Raw genomic sequence first — 22,418 nt, 5'->3', positions numbered from 1 at the left:
AGCCCTGCTGACCAGAGAGGCAGGACCTGGGATCCTTCCAGGTGGCATTTGAAGATTTATCCTGGGATGAAGCCCCACACCTGCAAAGCAGCACAGGCTTCTTCCAGGAAGCCTCTGCTCAGCTGGCTGTGACTATCTAGTGCTACCAGCTCCTCATCCCTTGGTTTGTATGCATTTATCTGCCTCACGGTGCTATATTGTGTATTTTAAATACAAAGCTATTAGGACTGAGAAGGTCTGAAGCACATACTGGTTTTGAGACTTTTATTTCAGGAAAAGATTAAAGAATTAAAATAGGAGCTGCCCTGCTGACAAGAAGAGTTGAATTGAAGAAGCTGGTAAAAAAGGAGCATTATATGCATTGAGCACTGTGCATTTTCAGTCAATATTGGCTCTACTTTCTACTCTACTTTCCTTTGACTAGGAAAAGGGAGTTTCACATGCGCACAGACCCTGGGATACACGGGATTCGATGAGAGGGAGTAACAGCAAAAAAAAAAAAAAAAAAAAAAAAAAAAAGAGAGTGCTGGGCTTGATCTAACAGAGGCAAGAAAGTGATCTTACAGCTCGGGCCCTGGAACACCAACTCCGACCAGCAGCGACACGGGAGCGAGGACGCGCCGACGGGGCCGACTCCACGGTGCACTTCAGTAGCTGCAGCTCCCCATCCAAAACCACCTGGGCAGCCACCAAAGCTTGCCAGGCTTCGGTGGCACCTACATTCAGGATACAGCACAGTCACGGGGCAGGAGAATCACTTCTTGCATCCTTCTCCAGCGGGATGTCAGTGTTGTACCTCCAGGCTGCCGGCGCGGACTGGCGCTCCCCGACAGCTTCCCCCGGCTTTCCCCCCTTGTAGGTGCAAGTAATGCAGTCGAGATCAATGGTTAGATCAGGCTCCTGGTGTGCTCTGAGCACGGGGTCTCTAGACAGCAGTAAGAGCTCGGTCTGGCTGACAGCACCCAGGCCCTGCTCGCTCTTCCTGACAGAGCTATAGCTTATTAACAGGCTACTGAGCCTTAATACTGACACTTAGTGTAATGGTTTACAGTAAAGAAAGGATTCTCCTACAAAGCGCCGAAGAGAGGGGGGGAACCCCACTCCAATCCCTTCCTCTCCCTCTCAGAGTCTCTGGAGCATCTCACAAGCAGGGAAAGGAGCTGGGGAGGCGAGGGGGGGGGCACCACGGGTCCCGTCGGGGCGTCAGGACGAACGACAGCGAGGACATCGCAAGGAACGAGAGACAAACGGTGCTGGTGCTGTGCTGCCTCAAGCTGGGAGGTGCGCGTGGTCAAGCGGAGCGGGGAGAACTAGTCTTTCTTCAAGTCCCTGGATTCAAAAAGCTTCAGGCGTTCTTGCACAGTCAGGCCTTCCTTCAGACTCTGGGAGAGACAGAAGACAGAGAGCGTTGGGCAGGGAGCGATGCCGGGGCACGGGATGGGCTCCTTGGCTCAGGGAGGATTAGTGGGACATGCTGAGAGAGAACACACGGTTATGGAGGGTGGTTACTGGCAGCTGGTGCCTTGGGACAGGGTGAGATTGCAAATGAACCAGGCGACGAACCAGAAGCGAATGAGAGGCAGGTCATGCTGCAAGCAGGATTAGCTGGTCTGGGAATGACCCTGGAGCTCACAGGGCACTGCTGGGTGGGGCAGTTCCACAGGGGCAGCACCAGGCAGGCCAGCTGGGATCTGCCAGGCTGAAGGCTCAGGATGCTGAGCAGGACCTGCAGGCTGCTCCCTCCCAGCCTCCCCCAGCACTGCAGCACCCACGGGGGCAGTGCTGCCTCCACTGCTGCAGGGTTTGCTCAAGAAAGCCTGGAAAATGCTGTGTGCTGCCAGCAGCCATCCCACCCCTTCTCTCACCCCACCCTGGGACTCTCCCAAGCCAAAGATGCCTCAACAGCCCAGGGTTAGACAAAGGACTCCTAAATGCTGCTCAGGTCTGGCAGGTTCTGATGGCTGATCCAATTCAGATGCAGTATCCAGATTTTAAGGCACAACTCTCAGTTGGCCAGCAGCTCCCTGGCATTTGGAATTGTAAAATCTATCTCCTACACATGGGGACTCGGGAGCACAGCACTGAGAGGGGCAGAAACCCAGAAACAAATTGCCTGGCTCCTGTAGGACAGCTTTAAATTGAAGGCAGCCTGAGGGGATGCCAGCACCCTCCTTCCTGCAGCCCCAAACCTGTGGCACAAGAGGTGGAGGAGAGCAAAACATCTTAGATGGTGAATTGTCCCTGTAGATGAGGAGGCACAGCCACCTCCCATTCCTAAAAACAGCCCCATAGACAGGGCTCTGCCCCTCTGTGCCCCACTGCCTGTCCCTACCCCACAGCTCTGCCTTCCAGCCCAGTCCTTGGAACTTGCAAGGAATTCATGCTGCAGTTGGAACATTATTTGCTTTATAGACCAAGACTTGGCACCTTCAAATGCACAGACTGGAGGGATGGAAATCAGCTCCTAGGAGGAAAGTCTGAGGGAACTGGGATTGTTCAGCCTGGAGAAGAGAAGGCTCAAGGTGACCTTAGGGCCCCTTTCAGAACCTAAAGGAGCTCCAGGAGAGCTGGAGAGGGACTGGAGTGACAGGACAAGAGGGGATGGCTTCCCATTGCCACAGAGCAGGGTTAGATAGATATTGGGAAGAAATTCCTCCCTGTGAGGGTGGGGAGGCCCTGACACAGAGAAGCTGTGGCTGTCCCTGGATCCTTGGAAGTGTCCAAGGCAAGGCTGGATGGGGCTTGGAGCAACCTGCCCATGGCAGGGGGTTGGAATGGAATGATTTTTCATCCCTTCCCACCCAAACCATTCTGTGATTTCATGACCCTACTATCAGGCAGCCACCTTCTCCTTTCCTTTCTTTGGCTGTGGTGCCAGAGGACTGTTCTATAACAGCAACAGGTTGGACTTCTGGGCTGAGTTTTCCTTCCCATGTATATATCAAGGCAGGACTCCATGATAAACTTGCCCCAGGGCTGTGCAGATTCCCATGGTTACTGTATTTCTGGAAATGTTTTTCCTCCCACAGGCCCACAAACACAGAAGGGCTTTGCCAGGCAGCATGGAAATGAAAGCACTAGATGGGATTGAATTTCCAAATGCTGTGTGCTCTCTTTCCAGTGGGCAGCAGAGTCTCCTGGGATGAGAGTCTCTGTGCACACACTTCCTAAAGGAAGTTTACTTTGGGCCTCTTTAAAGGGGAGCAGTGTGTGCATTTCAGTTCTCACATCTGATTTTTCAGTGGATGGAAAAGAGACACCAGGAATCATCAGACTCTTCTGCCTGATGGCACAAATTCCAGCAAATTCAGCCCCTGGGCAGTCTCAAAACCATCTCAGTTGCTGATGAGGAGAGCCTGATGAAGTGAGACTAATGCAGGATGATATCTGTGATAAAGGAATCTTCCAACACACTTCCTGGGGCTCTCCACCCACTATGCTGGGAGCTCCCCTCTCCTAACCTGCCTCTGCAGGTGCTCCCACCTCAGTCTTTGCCATGGGCCAGGAAATTCACTATTTCTCCAGTTAATGGAGATGCCTGGTTTATTAGAGTCAGCCTCATTTCTGATCAGCTCCCTCCTTTTGCTGGATGGGCCTGGAGGCTCAGGGATGGAGAGCTGGAGGACAGGATTACTGGGCAAGGGAGACTCTTGCTCAGGCATGGATCGACCTGAAAAAGCAGCAACTGTGGATAAAGGAAATTAGGGCAGTTCAGAACATTCCCTCTGCAGCTGAGGTGGCTGAGACCATTTTCCATGCTCTGGGCTGTTATGGAATTACACTTAAAGGCATCCCTGACTATTCCTGCACCTGGCCAACAGCAAAAGAGGTGTTTTCCTACAAGACCTGGGTGGTGCTGGAGTTTAGTCTGAGGCATGCAGAGTCATTTAGGCATGCACACTCAGTGTCCCATACTCCCAACACAGTCAACAGGAAAACGTGCCCCACCATGTCCAAATCCTCTCTGTGCTGATGAGCTGTGTTGGTGAGGGTGGGAAGAGCAGGAACACAAAAAGCCATATTCCCCAGGGAAGAGGCATTTCACACAGACCTTGGGTACACTGACTTCTCCCCTCCCCTTCCCCTTCACCCAGGAAAAGAATTAGCAGTGGATAAACCAGTCAGTGAGTCAGTCATTAAGAGGAGGAGGGCTCTGGTGTGGCAGGGAGGTGTGAGCAGTGCATGCAGAGGTTGGGCTGCTCCCGTGGTGGCTGCGGCGCTGGGCGGTGCCGGTGTGATTACCTACGTGGCAGGGAACCTGGACTCGGGTTCATTTCAGTTATCCCATGAGACCTGCTCAATAACGGACTGTTGAAGGAAAAAGCAAAATAAAACAAAAAAAAAAAAACAAAAACAAAAGAAGCTCATAAATCCCAAAGGAATTTGTGCTGGCACAGCCCCAGCCCCCCGTCCCGCAGCGAGCCCTGGCACAGCCCCTGCTTCCTCTCCTTCCCCACCAAGCAACACACACAGCAAGTGCTTGGAGTGGTGAAGGGAAACCCAACATCAGAGCAGCCCAGCAGGTCTGGCTGCCCCAAAACCTGCAGAAGTCTCTCTTTGCTCACTGGGTACAGTGCAGATGCCCCGAGCTGAGGAGCTGCTGCTCACAGAGCTCTGAGTGTTTCCCCACATGGGCACCAAGCTCAGAGGATTCTGCCTGCCCTGCAAGGGCTCAACCACTTCAAACATCAGCACGAGACACCAGGTGAGAGGCACAGCAGGTTTGCTCATGCTGAGCTTCCTCCCAGCTGCCCAATGTTTAATGCTGACTCCTGATCAGCATTTTTGGCCCTTCCTTATCCCTGTGGTCCCACATGATGTAACTGGCTGCCAAGGAGAGCTTGGCACAGCATCACTGGGCTTTGGGATCAACAGCAAGCACAGAAGGACCACAGAAGCACAGGGCCATCTGCACCATGTTACCACACAAGCAAAGCATGTGTTAAATATGCCCAGGACTCAGGCACTGCTGATACACATAAAGACAAAAAATCTTGCAGTGATGAACACTAAAACTAGAATGATGTGCAGATTTCCACCTATATTTCAAGTGAAAAGAGGGAGCTGATACTGGGATTATCCTCCTGTGAAAGACCAAAGAACAAGGCAAACTTCAGCCTTTTTTTCCAACAGGAAGCAGCTTCATGCCTCCATCTGAGCAGAGTCCAGAGTGGGTGAGTGGGCCCTCCCTGGCTGCACAGTCAGTCCTTTTGCAGTAAAAAAAAACCATCCAGGCTAGCACTAGTGGCTGGGAAATTCTTAATTTTGTTCCCCTGCCCATTTCCTTCCACTTGGGATCCCCACCTAGGAGAAATGCTGGGCATTCCTCATTCCCATCCCACTGGGCAGGACATCTGAGCTCACCTTTGACCTGATATTCCTTAGTTGCCGGCTAACACTGGATCTGTCTTTCTTCAAGAAATCAGGGTTGCTTTTTGATTTCATAATATCTGGGAAGAAGCAAAAGAAGTGGGATTAGCCTGATGCCCACTGCCTTCCTGCAAGGACAGGGCTGGGGCTCTGCCCTCCCAGCCCAGGAAAGCGCCCCAATGAGCCCAACTCAGCACTGCCCCAAGGGCAGAGGGGGCTTTTGGGCATCCCTGCAGCACCAGGTTTTCCTGATGCAAAATGCCAGAAGGCTTCCAAAGCCCATCAGCTTTGGGTTGGAAGGCCAAGTCCTACACTCAGACCCATTACTGCACAAGGGTTTGCAGTCCAGGATTCCTGTGTCAGCTCGGGACACCCAGGACTGCTTAGAGCTGCTGGAGGACTGACCATATCCCGATACAGTGGTGTTCACAGGGGATTTCTCTCCCTGAGCTTCTGTGGCTGCCTTCAGCTGCTCTTTCAACCTGCTGATATCACAGTCTGCCTTGGCCTTCACGATGCTCAGCTCCGTGTAGATGTCTTTGTACTTGTCGCTGGCGTATTTCTTATCCTGGCAAGGGAACAAGAAGAACCTGCTGGAGCCAGCCAGACAGCTGGAGCCCAGGGGGTGTGGATGCACTGAAGAGGAGCCTGGCAAATGCCAGAGCCAGAAGAGCCAGCGGAGGGAGAGAGGCTTGGCCAGGGCAGCACATGCCCTGGGAGCTGCTTCCAACAGCGAGCAGGGACTGCAGGAATGGAGAGCTGAGAGCCAAGGGCCAGCACACAGTGCTGCCCGTGCCTGCAGCCCCTCAGCCACAGGCTTGTTTGTGGCTTTTCTTTTTAGCCAAGACACAGAATTCAAGCAGAATTCCCAGAAATGGCCTTGCCTTGTCCAGAGCAAACCAGTTCCACCGCTGCGAGGCTGGGCAGATCTCTAACACTGACTGTTTGTGCCATTTAAATCTGATCTGATGTGACAGTAAATGGGGAAATCACACTGAAAGGGATGTTTTCCCACACTGTCTCCTTTGTGGGGTAAGTCTTAAGTTGATACATGGAGTGCTTTACTGATGACACCAAAATGGGTATTGAATTACATTCAGGGGAAAAATTAAATATGATTTCAAATCTGGGTGCAAATGGGCTGAAATTTATGCACAGACACTCAGGAGCAGAGCACAGTAAGAGGATTTGCAGAAACCACCCCTGGCATTACCCTCAGTGCTGTCTGCAGCTCATCTTTGAGGGAGCTGATCTCCTGCTTCAGATACTGAATTTCGGATTCTTTGACCCGCAGCAGGACCTGTGGGAACAAGAAACAGCATCTTTGCACCTGAGCAGACACAGTGTGACATCTCTGTACTCAGTCAAACCAAGGGCTGGAGACTCAGCCCCATGCCAGCACCACCTGACCACTTTCTTCTCACTAGAAAACTCCTTTTGGGTCTCTTGGGAACTTGCCCAAGCCCTGCACATCCCAATTTCTGTCCCCCACTGCTGTGCATAGACTAGATCCCAAGGACAAGCAGGGGCTGCAGAAGGAAGAGCAAGTGTCTGGCTTGATGTGGTGAGAAGATCAGAACCCCAGAATCTCCTGGCCTCATGCAGCCCATGATGACAGTGCTGATCAGCCACGAGAGCTGACTGGGGATGTGACACCTCCTGGCTGTGATACCTCCCAGCTGTGACACTTTCCTGGGCACACAGCACCTTGGCCACCCACGTGCCCCTCTGCAGAACTCACCTCCAGCTCGTAGGCGTCCTTGCCCTGCGTGAGAGGCGACCCAGCAGCCTCTCCCCCGCCCTCCCCGGTCAGCAGGGTCCGCAGGCGCGTGATCTCCGCAGCCAGGCGGTTATTCAGCTCCTGGGAAGAGCAGCAGAGCCGTTGTGGGAAGGGGGAGCACAGCAGGGCTCAGCACTGTCAGCAGGGCAGGGATGCTCACCTGGTTGTGGGCGTTGAGCTCCTGGTTCTCCCGCTGGCACTGGCGGAGGGCCTGCCTCTCAGCCTCCAGCGCCTGCGCCAGGTGGGCGTTCTCCAAACACTTCTGGGAATACTGCTCCGAAAGCACCTCCAGCTCCCGCTGCACCGACTGCAGCTCCTCCCTGTGGGACACACGGGGGGCTGTGTCTCCACACACACACATCCCCATGCCCACTCTTCCTTCAGAATCCCAGGACAACTCAACAGGCAGCTAAGCACTGAGGATGAGGACTGCATATTCCCTTTGGGAAAAAGGCTCAAGCCCAGAGCAAGTCAGCTCTTCCTTCTCCTGGCAGAGCACCAAAGGGGACAGGTGGTCATCCTCTCAGAGGTTAAGTGGCAGAACTTTCTCAGGTTTCCAAAAACTGAGCTGAGATCTATCAAAATCTACCTATGAGAAATTCTTCTCTGTGAGGGTGTTGAGGCCATGGCACAGGCTGCCCAGAGAAGCTGTGGCTATCCTATCTCTGGAAGTGTCCAAGACCAGCTTGGGATAGTGGAAGGTGTCCCTGCCCATGGCAAGGGACTGGAACGAGGTGAGTTTTAAGGTCCCTTCCAACCCAAACCATTCCAGGATTCTAAGTTTGCCCTGGGCACCTGGGACCAGGTGTATTTGCACACCTCCACAACTTACACAGAGGTATCAAGGTTGATGAAGCTGACAGGCAGCCCTGCCATGGAAAGCTCAGAGCTTCCTCCTCACCTTTTGAACTTGCTGCACCTGCATGAAAAGCAGCACTGGCTGCTCATCTGCTCCTTCTGGGGACCATACAGCAGCTATTTTGGGTAATGTGGGGACACTGGCCTGGAGCCTGAAAAATTATGGGCAACCAGGAGGCTCTGATGGATGCAGCTGGAGTGGGACCAAGAGAAGAGATCCCTGAAATAACCCCGAACTGACTGCCAGAATCAAATGGGAGAGAGAAGGGTCTGGCACAGGTGATGTCTGTGAGATGGCAGCAGAGGGTGATGCTCTTACAGGTACTGCCTCCGGAGGGCCTCGATGTCGGCGTTGACGCTGCTGATCTGGGAGCGCTGGGACTTCTCCAGCTCCCGCTCCAGCTCCTCCCGGTGCGCGTTCTTCATGGCCTCGATGGCTGTGAGGGCAGCACGGTTAGCACACAGCACCCTCCACCCACGGGTTTTCAGCTTTAGTTTGTTTTTTAAAGGAATAAAAATAAAGTCATCCCTGCAAATCTCCCACTGCTTCACGGCCCCTTCAGTCTGTGCCCCAGCTGGACTTTAACACAGTCCAAATGACTGTTCACTTCACACATTGTTTCCTGGACTGTTGGGCTCCTAATGCAGAGCTCCTGAACTCCAGTGTTTTAACATTCCCCAAGGCACTGAAGAATGAATTCAATATGGAATTGGTAATAATTTAACCACAGGAATGACTAATGCCTTTCAGAGTTGGAATGGAAAATAGATCAGACTGTGTAACAGACAAAGGCAGGGGTACCAACCCTGGAGGAGTACCAGGAGATAGGCACCAAACCTGGATGACCAGGAGATGGACCTCCATGTAAAACACCTTTCCCACAAGCCTGTTCCTATCTCCCTGTGCAGCCCACCCACCCCTATCCCATCCCTGCTCTGCTCCTCAAGGCAGCCACCACCATCCCCGTGTCCCCATCAGCACAGAGCTGCCCCAGCACGGGGGACTCTGGTACCTGAGATGGTGGCAGCAGTTTCCTCTGCCAGCAGGCGATCCTTCTCCTCCCGCAGCTTCTCCAGCTCCCGCTGGTGCTGCCGCTGCAGGTCCTCGATCTTCTTCTGGTGCGTCTCCTCCATGGCTGCAAAGCCTCTCTCACATGTTGCCTGCAAAGGGATGAGGGGAAAGGCTTGGCCCAGGAGCACAGGGCTGGTGCCACAGTGGTGGGGAGCCCACCAGGAGCCACACACCAGCGGGCAGCTCAGCTCCCCAGGTCCAGCAGGGATCTTCTGCTTCCCCAGCCATGCAGCAGGATGGACCTCGCAAAGGTCAGGGATCGTCCTGGTCACTCAACCCCTGGCAGCTCCAGGGAAAGGGATGCACAGGGACAGACCCAGTTGGGGAATGCAAATATAGGTCAAAAAAGCAACCAAAAAACCCTTCTGTGCCCCTTCTGCTCTTTTCAATGTCTGTGTTTTATAACTTCTGGGTGGAAGGAAGATGACGTGACAGCAACAGGATCTTAATTCCCAACCGAGTATTGCTACAAATGCTGCAGGGAAAATTACTTGCTAATTTAATTACTAAGAAAGAACTCAGGCCAGGACACAGAAGGGGCAATTTGGGGAGTTGGGATTCACGAGGGGTGAGGTCCTGAATTCCTGCCTGGTCCTTCTGCCCCTGGCACAGCCCGGACTCCTTTCTGCCTTTGCAGCAGACAAATGCAAACGTCTGTTCCCAGCTCAGCTGCCAGCCCAAGCACATCAGGATCCTGGATGGACACATGGCTGTGGGACAGGGACAGGACCAGCAAAGCCACAGGCAGGCCCAAGCCACGAGGGAAGAAGGGGCACACAGTGGGGACAAGGTGCTGAGCCCCATCAGGCAGCTTGGGACAAACCTGATGCCAAGCACTGTACAAGGGTTTTCCCCTTAACAACAGGCTGGCTTTATTCCCTGATTTCAACTCCCCTTGAGTAACACCACTGCTCTGTGGTAAGTGACAACTGTCACCTAGTGATCACTGAGACCCCATGGGAAATTTTAGGAAGACAAATTCACTCCTCCAGTGGCAAAAGTGCTCAGGACAGTCCAACACCACTGACCCTCACTAACACACACCCCTCAGCATCACTTTCTTGGCTAATGCTCAGTTACCTATGCCTAATCCTCATCCCCAATTTTCAGATTTGGTGGATTTTCCCCTCCCATTTAATTTTTAATCCTGAGGCATTCTTCACTTTCCCAGCCTTGTTTATTTGTTGTTTGTTTTTAAACTCCTAACTCAGTGCCAGAACCTGCTTGGACTTGGCTGTGGCACAGAGCAGCCCTACATGATTCTTCATTACACCCATAATCATAGAATATGCTGAGTTGGAAGGGATCCACAAGGATCATAAGTCCAACTCCTGAAACACCTCTAATTTTGGAAGAAAACAGTGCAAATTCTGCCATAGGTCTGGCTGTAGATTCACTATTTCATGTATTGTAAATGCATTGCCATAGAATCATAGAATGGTTTGGGTTGGAAGGGACCTTGAAGCCCATTCTGTTCCATCCCCTGCCATGGGCAGGGACATCTTCCACTATCCCAGGTTGCTCCAAGCCTTGAACCTGGCCTTGGACACTTCCAGAGATGGGCCAGCTACAGCTTCTCTGGGCCACTTGTGCCTCACCACCCTCAAAGGAGAGAATTCCTTCCAAATATTATATCTAAATCTACCCTCCTTCATCTAAAGGACACTCCCCCTTGTCCTGTTACTTCATGCCTTTGTCAAAAGTCCTATTGGAGGACTTCCAGGCACTGAAAAGGGCTCCAATGTCTTCCTGGATTCTTCCCTTCTCCATGCTGAAGAGTTATTCTTGTGCTACTGATGGTACATTCTCCATCATGTTCTTAAGCATGGGACACATTTAAGCCTCTAGTTAAGCAGGTTTCCAATCATTTGGTTGGCTTTCTGACCACCATTGCTTAATTCCAATGGGATTCAGCAAAACTTCTGCTATCCCCAGGCTAAAACCAGCTTTTGGCTTGAGCTGAGCCTCACTTTATCCACAGCAAAAATGTGTGCTGGATCTTGTGGCTGGAAGCAAGCTATCCTGCATTTTACTGATCCTTAAGAGCAACTGGTCTGTGAAAGCCTCACTGCCACTGTCTCTGCATCACTGCCCTTTAGGCTTCCTGCTCAGTGTGGCAGCCTTGGTACTGCCAGAGTCCTCTACAATCCTAAACTCACTTCTGAACTGGGAATGCTCTCCAAAGAAAAGCAAACCACCAAATCAATTTTTTTTTTTTCAGATGCTGGATGATCTCAAACCAGTTTTACAGTCATTCTGACTGGTGGGGCAATTTGAATGGTGGCATTTCATTGCCAGTGGGTTTCTCTGCACCTCACCTGGGTGTTCCATAACTGTGCACTCTTTGTTGTGTAAACAATTACTGTGTCCAACACCAGCACAGTCCTTGCAGCATCCTGCAGAGGAGCTCTGCTTTGCTACAGAATTTGGCATCTGTTTGCAGCTACTTTCCCTAGGAACATACATTTTGAGAGCATCAAGTTTCCATTTCATCTTGCATTTCTGAAAGCAGCAGAGACAGACTGGAAAAGACAGAGCTGAGGAATGCTTTTAAAGGGAAGTCCCCAACACAATGCATGTGTTGGGTACAAGGAACAACACTGAGGTCTTCATGTTGAAAGAGAGTGTGATGTTATCCAGCTACTTTGAAACTCTCCCTCTCCATGCAAAGACCACCTCCAGAAATCCACCCTCCCAAGCCCTCAGCAATGCATTTAGAATACCCCAGCATGGAGAAAAAGCAACACCATGCTTTACAGAGGCCTGGCTAGTACTCTGGGGCTTGTTTCAGCAGGCTGGCTCTTTTAGGGGGCATCCCTTGATTCAGCAAGCGAACCCTGGGACTGCACACACCCTCAGCAGCAGAAAGCAGAAAGCGTTAAACATATCAAGACCTTTAGGTTTTCAAAGTCTTTCTGGTATTTTTCCCTCAAAGTGGAAGCGTTCCCCTCCAGATGTTTGTTCTCCAGCTCATCCCTCATGGCGTTCATCTGGGCCTCCAGCTCCTGGATGCGTTCCCTCAGGCCATGCATGGAGTCCGGGTCGCTGCCGGGGTCCTGCCCGGTGCCACCCGCCTCTCCGGCCACCCAGGTGTCCCCAGGGCCTGGGGCCACTGCAGGGGCTGCCTCGGGGTGCTGCCTCTGGTACTCATCCAGGGTCTCTTGCAGGCGCTGCAGGTTCTGGCTGTAGTGCTCCTGCAGCGCCTGCAGCTCCTCGCCGTGGATAGCCTGCAGCTCCTTGATCTTGGCCTGGAACTTTTCCTCCAGCGTTTGCATCTGCTCCAGGTGATACTGCTCCATGTTCTGCTTGTCACGGACAATGGCATCCAGCTGGCTGAGCCCCTCCATCCTCTCGGCCTTCAGGGCCTCCTCAGTCCTGTTGAGCTGCTCGATCACGTTGCGGATCTCCTCCTCGTAGCGCCCCTGCAGCTCGCTCAGGCTCTTGCTGCGTTCGTGCCCTTCCTCCTCCAAGAGCCTCCTCTGGCTGTCCAGCTGGGACACCTTTGCCTTGAGGTCAGCGTTCTCCCTCTCCAGCACGGCGATCACCTCGCTGTACTCGCCCTGCTGCTTCCTGAGCAGCTCCTCGTACTCGTCCCGCAGCACAGACACCGTCTTCACGCGCTCCTGGCACAGGGCATCCATGCCCTGCAAGGACTCCTTGTAGGATTTCATCTCCCTCTCGTGCTCCAGCCGCACTTTGCAAGCGGCGTAGCAAAGCTGAGCCTGAACGATGGCATCGTGGACTAACAGAGACGAATATCGCTCCAGGTCCCCCATGCACGAATGGTAGGAAAGACTCTGGGATATCTTCAGGAGCTTCTGACAGTCTCTCATGGCCTCCTCGGGAGGAAGAGAGAGTAAGGCAACAGATATCTCCTTCAGAACATTGGATTTGTCCTTTAGTTGCTGGGCAAGATCTTCCTGAATGGAAACAAGAGTTTCATTACTACGGTCGGGTGTGCTGCCAGTCTCCTCCACCTTGGATAATTCCTGGCATGGCACCATTTGGAGACGGCTCCCATCCCAAGAGATCTGGGTTCTTTCCGAAGCATCTTTTTGTATTTCAAGTGCTTCAGAAATCTGATGCATAACTCTGTCAAATTCAGGAGTCCTGTATGCTTTGATGATCTCCTCCAACATGCATTTGTGCTGCTGGAGAGCTGTTTTGGTATTATGGAGCTCTTCTTCGATTGTTTTTAACCTCTGATGAAAAGATTCTCTCATTTTCTCTGCAACAAACCCAAGTTCTGCCTTGATCAATGTAGCATCTGCTACAGCACTGAGAAAACACGGGGAAAAGCCCAAACTTGTCTCTGTTTTACCCTCAACTTCTCCTTCTCTAGTGCTCAAGTGTGCACTCAGCTCCTCCACCTGGCTCCAGAATTCCCCTTCCAACAGTAGCTTTTTAGACAGGACACTGGCCAAGTCATTGGCTGTATGAGAAACACTTGCTGGCTCCAACAAAACCACCTCAGCCGTTCCCTGGATCTCTCTCAGAAGCTGGGCTATCTCAGAGCTTGCATTTTTCAAAGACTCTGCTATCTGGTTGATGAGAGAGGCTTCAAACGCCACCCTCTCAGAAAGCCACCTCAGCTGGCCAGTGTCAAACACATCTGCTTGCTGCTCCTTGGAGATGTCCTCCTCTTCTCCCAGATCCCCTCCTTCTGGAGCAGGGCTCTCCGTGGTGAGGCTTTCACTCTGATACTCCGATGGGACTGGCGCCCCGCTCAAGGCTTGGATGGCATTTGATAAAGTTGTTTCCATGCTGGAAAGAGTAACAAGGAACAAATCACCCTCTTTTTCCTTGTCTGATTTGGGCAAGGATCTTAGCTGCTCCCTGCACTTCTCTAAGCAAGTCAGCGCTTGATCGTTTTTCATCTGGAAACCTCCCAGCTCGCTGACGTGACTTTCTATGAGCTTGAGCTTTTCCTGCCTCTCGCTCTCCAGCTGTGAGATCAAAGCATTGACTTGGGACAGGCTGGTCTGAAGCTGTTCCCGCAGCTGGGACTCGGTGCTGGCCCACTGATGGTGAAGGGCAATGAGTGTCTCCTGGTTATGGCCATGCTGGCTTTCAAGCTTCATTGTCACATCTTTGAGCTTTTCCTCTGTGATGTACAGTTTGGTTTCCAGGGAATGGATGATGGAGAGATAAGTCTCAGAATCACTCGTCCCTGATGAGGGGTAACCCAGAGCTGGCTCTGAGGACATGCTTTCTTCAGACAGAGATCTGTCCTGGCTTGTGTCTGAAGAGGTACTGCTTGTCCAGTTTTTCTCTGATCCATCTGGATGGATGTATTTTTGACACTGGATGCTTGAAAAACGGATCCTTTGCCTCTTGGCCCCCATGACTCCCACATCGGGCTTTGCTAAGGCTTTCTGAACCAACTCTTGGTCCTGGAGCTCTACAACTTTAGATGGGGAGCCAAACTCCTCCACTTGCCTCTGACTGGTCTCAAGAACCTCATCCTCCTCCTCCTTCAGTGCATAAGTCAGAGCTGGGAGGACATCCTGAGTAGGCAGAGCCTGCCCCAGTTGGGGTGGATGACTTTCATCAGCCTCAAGACCGGGGCCAAGGTCTTCTGCCTCCTCAGCACATGGACCTGTGCCCACACTACCTAATTTCTTTAAAGCCTCCTCCTTGGCCTTTAGCTTTACTTTAGTCTCCTCTAAACTGCTATCTAAAGCAACCATTTTAACCAAAGCCTCACTGAGATCTTGATCTTTCTTTTCCACAATTCTCAAGTGCATTTCCTTAACGTGTCTCAGCTCTTCTTCTTTCTCTTTCAGCACCTCCTGCACCCCCCGGAACTGATCTGACACCTCCTCAAACGACTGCTCCAGATTGTGGTAGTTGGTCTCTTCCATCTTCAACTTTGCCTGCAGCTTTGCAACTTCGTTATCCGACTCGGCCACCTGATTCATGAGCTCGTGGAACCGGCACTTGATCTGATCCCTCTCTCTTTCGAGCTCCTTGATGTGCTCGGCAAGTTTTTGGATGCTGGCCTCCTTCATGGCCAGCTGCTCCTCCAGCTGGTGGACGAGCTCGCTGCCTTCAAACTTGGCGCTCAGCTTCTCCTTCTGCAGAATCTCCATTTGCTGCTCGCTGTTCTGCAGCTGGTTCTCGTACTCGTTGGCCTTGTCCTCCACCTCCTTCAGGCTCCGTATCAAAACCTGCTTCTCCCTCTCGCAGCTCTCCAGCAAAGCCTCGTAGTTCTTCTGCAGCTTCTCCTCCATGAGGACCCGCGCCTGCTCGCTGGCGTTCAGCTGCCCGCTGAGGTCTGCGATCCTGTCCTGCAGCCGCTGCACTTCCTTCTGGTGGTCCCTCTGCAGAGCCTGCTGCATCTCCAGGTCCCGCAGCTCCTGGGTCTTCTCCAGCAGCAGCGCCTCCGCGCTCTTCAGCTTCTGCTCGCTGGCCTTCAGCTGGGAGCTGAGCGCGGCCTCGCCGTGCTGCCACTCCTCCAGCTGCTCTCTGGCTTTCTCCTTCTCGCTCCTCAGGTCGCTCTTGAGCTTGGCCAGGGTCTGCTCCTTGATGGCGAGCTCGGCCGCCGCGTTACTGAGCCTCGCCTGCAGGCTCTGAATCTCGGCCTCGTGGTGCCGGATCACATCCTTGGCCTCGGCGTAGCTGCGCTTCAGAGACTGAATCTGCTGATTGATCACCTCTTGACGCTGGCATTGGGCTTCCAGCTCGCTTTGGAGGTCTTGGTTGACTTTGTGGAGCCTCTGCCAGGCGCCTGATGGCGAGGCGGCCACCTCGGTCTTAAAAAAATTGATTAAATACTAGATTAGTAACACTCTTGGCTCTCCCTTCTGAGTGTCACACCTCTGGCCAGGCAGGCCATGGAAAAGCTCCTCGCAGCGACTTGGCTGCTACTCACAGCTCCAATTGGGATGATTTGTTCTTGGCACAATTTGGTTTGTTTAACCAACTTTTTTTTTTTTTTAATGAGCGACAACTGCTTTCCAGTAACAGAAAACACTGACCACGACATCAAAACAGCTGTACAGTAACAGGCTAAATGGAAAAAAAAAATGAACCCAAACTCAAACAGAATAAAAAAAACAATGAAAAAGAAACACCAGCAGTAAAACGGAGACAGACAGACAAAAGAAAATGCCAAGGATGACAAGGAGGAGGAGATGGAACAAGGTGGAGGAGAAAGGAACTGCTGTTTTTTAGCAAGTTTGTTTGTTTGGTTGTGAAACAAAAAGTGCACAGTTCAGGTAATACAGTCCACCGACCAAAAGCAACAACAGAAAGTGAGGTGACAGCAAATGACATCACATCCCACCCAAACACAGGGCCAGCCATTGTGGTGGCGATGTCATTTCTGTGCCTGCCAAACAGGACTGAGTGGTTGCTCATTGCATGAGAGAGATGTTGTTATGCTAAAGCTTAGGGCTAGGGAGGATCTAATTTCTCTACCTGCAAAATAAAATAGACCAACAAAGGACAAAATAAAAAGCCCGACAAATGGAGGGAAGGAAAAGGTGTGATGAGAATGTAAAAATGAAAGAAACCAACCTTTGTGAGATTCAAACCAAAGCAATGGAGCATGCAAAGAGAAAACTCACAGAAAGCGTCATGCAAAAGGCGACAGAAATTATGTATCTTAAAAAAAAATACACAGACAGGAAGAGGCGAGAGAAGCACAGCGTTAAGCCTAGGAATTTGGCCTGCCTTGCTGTACTCTGGTTGCTGATTAAGGAAAGCCCACAGATGTGACACTCAGTTATGTTAAGTTAAATTTCATGCTTTACACCAAAAACATGCAAGAACATCCGCCCGGGACAGGTTAGTGCGTGCCCCTCCCACCCACAGTGGCCGGAGCTGGGGATGTCTCCAGCCCATCTGCCAGGAGCAGGAGCTCCTGGAGTTCCTCCCAGTAGGGATCAAGGTTAGGGTGTCCCATCCCAAGGAAGCTCAGAGCAAGAGAGGGGTTACATGAGGCTGGAGAGGCTCTGGTGCATGGCACATGCAGTGGAGGGGTGGCTCAGCACTGCCAAATGGAACAGGCAGTGCCTGGGGTCTGTGCAGGGCTGGTCACGCTGCCAAGGAGGGGTTGGTGCCTCCCAGGCAGCTCAGGAGGGATGGGCTTGGCAGCAGTCAGGCTTCTCCACCAGCCCTCCTCATAGACAATGCAGGAACCTCCCCAAAACCAGGCATGAAGGTTGGGAGGGGGCAGGGGGGTGGTAGAGGGGGCACATGACATTCAGAGGGTTTGTCCAAGAAAATCCTGTGATGTTTGTCTGCAGTCTGGGGCTGCAGAATTCCCCCAGCGGCTCCACTCCCTCCACCCAGCAGGGTTTGGAGGGGTTATTCCCTTCTACAATAGCACTTTAATCCCTCTGGCTCCCAGGAAACACAAGGGAAATCCCCAGAACAATTAGATTGGAGCAGGCAAAAGCCTCCAACCTTTCCCAAAACCCTCTCCAACTTCCAGGTCCAAGTTTGGGTCACTTCTCACTGCAGCTCAGCCTCTGCAGGCTTCCTCTCTTGCCACCCCTCCTCGTATCGAGGCACTGTGGCCACCTTCAATCTGATGATGGATTCAGCATCCAGCTTTTTTAACCCCATTCCTGATTTTTCCAGGCTCCAGGCAAAGGGAGGTCAGATGCCTCTGCCCCAGGGAAGTGGGAGTTAGTTACTCTTCCAGCTCTGCCAAGTCAAAATGGAACTCCTCCAAGCAGGCACTGTCAGCTCGGAGACTCCAGAAATGAATTAATTACTCCTCCTGGGAGATCATGGGCAAGGAAGGCAAGATGTCCCCCTCCCTGGGCTGGCTCCACTGCCTGTGCAACTTCTTCAGGGAAAATTTTCCTGTGAGAAATAAGGATGTAAGGTTTGGCATCGACACTGGGTTTGCTGCCATGGGAGCGCAGCGTGTGGCCACGCACGGCCACTTTGATCCACAGCCAGTTTGGTCAAGTAGATCTGAGCAGGTCAAAATGCTGCCCCTGCACAGAACAAGACTATGGACCCCTGAGAGCAGACAGAAGCTGCCCTGCAGGTGCCACGACTTCCTCCAGACATGGATATTCCCAAAGCAACAGCTGTGAAAAACCTGCTTTGTTTGGACGAAGGGAGGAAAGGCTTCTCCAAAGATCATCCCGTCTCTTTTGCCAGATCCTCCAAAACTCATTTCTAGGCTTTGCTGAGAAATCTTGTAGATTGTACCAAAAACTACCAAAGTGGTCCAAGACAACAGGTCATCCCAGTGTAAATCCCACTCTGGCTGGAGGGAATGTGCATATCTGAGTGTCCTGTTCTTGCCCATGTAACGGGCACAAAAAATCCCCAGTCAGAAGCAACTGGTGGGCTATAGGATACCTGGAAACCTTGTGTGCATCCCACTGCCTGAGGGGAATATCTGGGGTACAGAAAGAGGGAATCATCTGTTGCAAAGGCAAAACACAGTATGGGATGTAGGTAGACTTTGCTGAGGTCCCATCTGTTTTGGCTCCGTTTTGTTTTCCCTTGGGAATGCTAACGGGAACGCCACCTTCTATTCCATCCCAGATCAGAAGTTTCCATGAGCAGTATCTCTGGTAATGCTACAGAATTAGCCACGTTTGCAAGAAGGTCAAATCTCTTGTGGTGGTCACCCAGGATATCCCCACAAACAGTGCAGACAGAAGCCCAGCAGGGATGTCTCAGGCACAGGGAAGATGGATCTCCCTCTCCTCCCTGCTCTCCTACCTGCAACACGTAGCCCTCCCGGGCGCTCTGCTCCCGGCCCAGAGCCACTTTCAGCTGATCCTGCAGGTGCCGGTTCTGCTCCAGCAGCTCCAGGGCCTCCTTCTGCTTCTGCTCCAGCTGGAGGGACACGAACAGAGACAGAGTCCAGGGAGTGGGCAGGGGATCGGCCATAAGGAACAAGTGCTTCGGAAGGGACACAGAGCAGAATTAACGGAGCTTCTGATGGCAGCGCTGCTCTGCTCTGTGCTGGGACCTGGATTTCATTTTGCCAGGAAAATCCCTCCCCTCTGAAAGAACTTATTTATGCAATAGTGTAATTTGCAAAGCTCACTGCGACAAAGGATGAACGGCACCAGCTCGTGCCAGGCACGACCCTGGCAAATCCCAGCCCAGTTCAGCTCTGTGATATTCCTGTTACTCCATAAGAAAAGGTTACCCCTTTCATTCCCACTAATACACCTTAATCCCAACTAACAACAACCTTTTTAATCCCAGCCACGGAACTCTTCCAAGTGAACTGAGTCTCCTCCACTCTTTTCCAAAAATCTTAAGACTCTTTGATGTAGCCTCTACAAAAAGCAACCTTTGTGGTGTGTGCTGCAACTCAAGGCAGTTTATAACTGCAGACACAAATCTCTACAGCTGCAGAGGCACAGAGGATTAGGAGCTTGAATTTGTAGTCTGGTTAATACACCTTGATTGCACCCATTTCTTCATAGACAGGCTGGCTACAACCATCACAAATCAGGCTGTGTTGGCTGGGAGGGGTAAAGAAGTGCCAGGCCATAAGAACAGCCCTTTCTGCAGCTGTGGGAAACTTGAAAGCTGCTGGCAGAGCTCAACAGGAATGGATGCAGATCTTTGCCCTGCCAGCTCCCCAAGGAACCTACAGCATCCCTACAAGTTGCTATTATGAAGGAGGAATATTTCCAGCTATTTTTAAGCCTATCTCAGGCCATTCTGGCAGGCAGCCTGCACCCTAGACACCCCTTTACCTCCTTCTCCAGCAGCGTGGTCAGGTGCTGCTTCGCCAGCCCCTCTTCCCGGTCCTCGGCGAGGTGCAGGGGCGTGATGGGGATCTGCTTCTCCTCCCGCAGCGGGGTGGTCTCCACCTGGTGCCAGCGCTGCTCGATCTCCACGTGGACGTTCTGCGGTTTGACGTCTGCTGGCACGGGCAGGATCCTGTCCACCTCCATCCTCAGTGCCTCTTCTGGCCCTGCCCCGTCCACGGCATCGATCATCTCGAAGCGCTTGCGCCGCTCCTCGCGCCGCCGGGCGCGCTCCCGCTCCAGCTCTCCCGGGTCGGCGTCGGCGGCTCCGCTGTCCCTGGGGAAGGCGGCCGAGCCGCTGCCGGAGGAGTCTGCAGCGCTGGCACGCTCCTGCACCAGGGCCTGCTGGATGGGGCGGAATTCAGCCCAGTCAAAGGTCTTGGAGCGTCCTTCTCGCCGGCGCTCGCGGGCACGGCTCCGTTTCTGCTCCGTGTCCGGCTCGGCTTGCTCCGCGTCCGGCTTCTCGCTCGGCTTTGGGCCGGTCTCGAAGGAAGAGCTTGTTTTGCTTTTCTCTTCCGGCAGCGAGCTGCGAGGGCAGAGAGAGGGTGAAGGAGAGTGTCAGTGGGTGCTGGAGACAGCCAGGCGCTCCCATGCATGCCTCCAAGAGCCGAGTGAAAAAGGGCTGCTGGAAGCCCAAGCCAATGCCACGTGGGTGCCCCCTGCGGCTCCCCTCGGGTGCAGGAGCTGTTGCTGCCCTTCCCCAGGTTGTGCTGGTGTGCAAAGCCTTGGTGCAAGCTTGGCTGCTCCTGGACACCCTGGCACAGGGACAGCACTGATCCCAACCTTGTTCTTCCTTTGCAGCCACACTGGGGCCAGTGACCATGACCAAGCAGCAACCTATTGCTGAGGCAGCGACCCCAGACTGTGCTGTCAGAGGTTCCAACAGCTCCTCCAGGCTGTGGGGCTCCATGCACACCCCTGCTGCCATGGCCATAGTCATGTGTTGTGGGAATGATGCCACCAGTCCCACCAAAGCCAAGCTGGCTTCAGAGCTGTGGGGTGGAGAAGCACAGAGCAGCTCTGAGTCTTGGGAAACAAGGGTAAGCTTCCCCTTCAGCTTCAGAAAGTATTAATGGGTCCATAACTACTCCGTGTCACTATCTGCACTGAAAACACAGACCTCCCCAGGGCACCCAGCCCTGCAGGCAGCATGGGCAGTCCCCAGTCCCTCTGGCACTGGGCAGCCCCTCCTGGCACTGGGCAGCCCCCCTGACACAAGCAGGGGTGAGTGCAGCAAGGAGAGCACATTACTCAACACATCATGGAAATCACTGAAAATACCAATTTCTCAAGCAAGGAATGATTTTTAGTGCTGAGTTAGAGGGTGGTGGGTTGAGGGGGGAGACATACTCATCAAGCAGGGGAAGTTAATACGGGAAGGCATTACCATTTCTAACCTACATAATCCATAATGCAGTATTAGCTTATTAAATACAGACATGCCAGCCCTGCAACATGCAGATCAAAATTAACCAGAAAACAGCAGTATGCTAAGTCTGAGGAGGAAGCCTGTCCCAAGGGAGTAGTGGGCACTTGCTGAACTCCCTCTGCTACCCAAAGGTCCAAAAGCTTCCTCCCAAGGTGCAGTCCTGCTGCTCAGAATGACTCCTGACTCTCCAGCTTCCAATACAACCACAGCATCCCCAGTCTCCAGCAGAGACTCAACAAGCTTTCTGCAAGAGCTGGAGAACAGCTCACTGTGCCCTTCACTACAGGCTCTGCCCCATGGCACCTCATGCATGGGGACTGCAGTGATCAGGAACAGCAGCAGCAGCAGCAACAGCAGCATCACAGCTCCTCCCACCTCAAAAACACACCCCAGGCAACAACCTCATGGATGTGCACAGCCCAAAACAAAGGATGGAGCAGAAGAGATGGCTCTGCATGGGCTAGTATCTTCCGATGCACTGTCATCCAGCAGCAAACCACAGGCTCAGTAGAGCTGGGTTTTGAGAGACTCTGGTAGTTACAGGCTAAAACCAGCTCAGAGATAATTCCTTCTTCAGTGCTGTCACTTGCAGCTAATAAAATAAACCCAGAAGGCACGACGATGAAATGTCACTGCTCCTCACCCATGATACTGCATGACTCCAAAGCCAGGCTCTCAATCTGGAGTCAGTTAGTGATTACAGCTGCATTTTAAAGTAAAGCAGGGATGAGATTCAGTCTTAAAATGGAGAAGTGTTAGGAAAGAAATGGGGGTCCTGGAGCCTGCCATATGGTGTTAGGACACAGAAATTTTGCTGCTCTAAATCCCACGTGGAAGAATCTTGGCATTTCTAGAGGTGACATCTCTCATGAACTCATTTCTCCTCTGCTGCTTTCCAAAGGGCACAGGATGTGGGTCAGAGAGCAGGAGGATGGCTGCTGGGAACGAAGTGAAGACACTCAGAAGGTTGACCCAAAGTTTCTCATTTAATCTTCTGCAAATGCCCCATAGCTATTAATTCTGCTCAACCATTTCACATCTCCTCCACCACACTAATGAAATTAATTCATATCACAAAGAAAGGAGGTGGTCTTTGTCTCCCAGTGGTGTTTATAGGTCAAAATGAAAAGGTTTTTTTAATAGGGATGGGTGTGTAGGAGTGGT

The 22,418-nt window shown here is 52.3% G+C and overlaps 1 protein-coding gene across 10 annotated transcripts in view; it reads right to left on the bottom strand.

The window, feature by feature from the left end:
• Window positions 1-250: 250 nt before the first annotated feature.
• MPRIP (myosin phosphatase Rho interacting protein) overlaps window positions 251-22,418 on the bottom strand; it is a 72,949-nt gene continuing 50,781 nt past the window's right edge. For 5 of the 10 annotated variants that reach the window (XM_079320418.1, XM_079320423.1, XM_079320424.1 and 2 more), the window contains 11 exons: window positions 19,772-20,351; window positions 18,777-18,893; window positions 11,975-15,835; window positions 9,022-9,169; window positions 8,328-8,445; window positions 7,311-7,470; window positions 7,112-7,231; window positions 6,584-6,670; window positions 5,776-5,938; window positions 5,365-5,450; window positions 251-1,382 (listed from right to left, as the gene is read on the bottom strand). In XM_079320418.1, coding sequence (XP_079176544.1) covers window positions 1,311-1,382; window positions 5,365-5,450; window positions 5,776-5,938; window positions 6,584-6,670; window positions 7,112-7,231; window positions 7,311-7,470; window positions 8,328-8,445; window positions 9,022-9,169; window positions 11,975-15,835; window positions 18,777-18,893; window positions 19,772-20,351 — 5,512 coding nt within the window. In that variant the 3' untranslated portion in view covers window positions 251-1,310. Of the gene's footprint in view, window positions 1,383-4,242; window positions 4,309-5,364; window positions 5,451-5,775; window positions 5,939-6,583; window positions 6,671-7,111; window positions 7,232-7,310; window positions 7,471-8,327; window positions 8,446-9,021; window positions 9,170-11,974; window positions 15,836-18,776; window positions 18,894-19,771; window positions 20,352-22,418 lie in introns of all 10 variants that reach the window. The other 5 variants (XM_079320421.1, XM_079320420.1, XM_079320427.1 and 2 more) reach the window with 5 other exon arrangements.

This window comes from Erithacus rubecula, assembly GCF_903797595.1.
Source record: "Erithacus rubecula genome assembly, chromosome: 17".
NCBI lineage: Eukaryota > Metazoa > Chordata > Aves > Passeriformes > Muscicapidae > Erithacus > Erithacus rubecula.
This window is presented reverse-complemented; position numbering and strand designations above follow the sequence as displayed.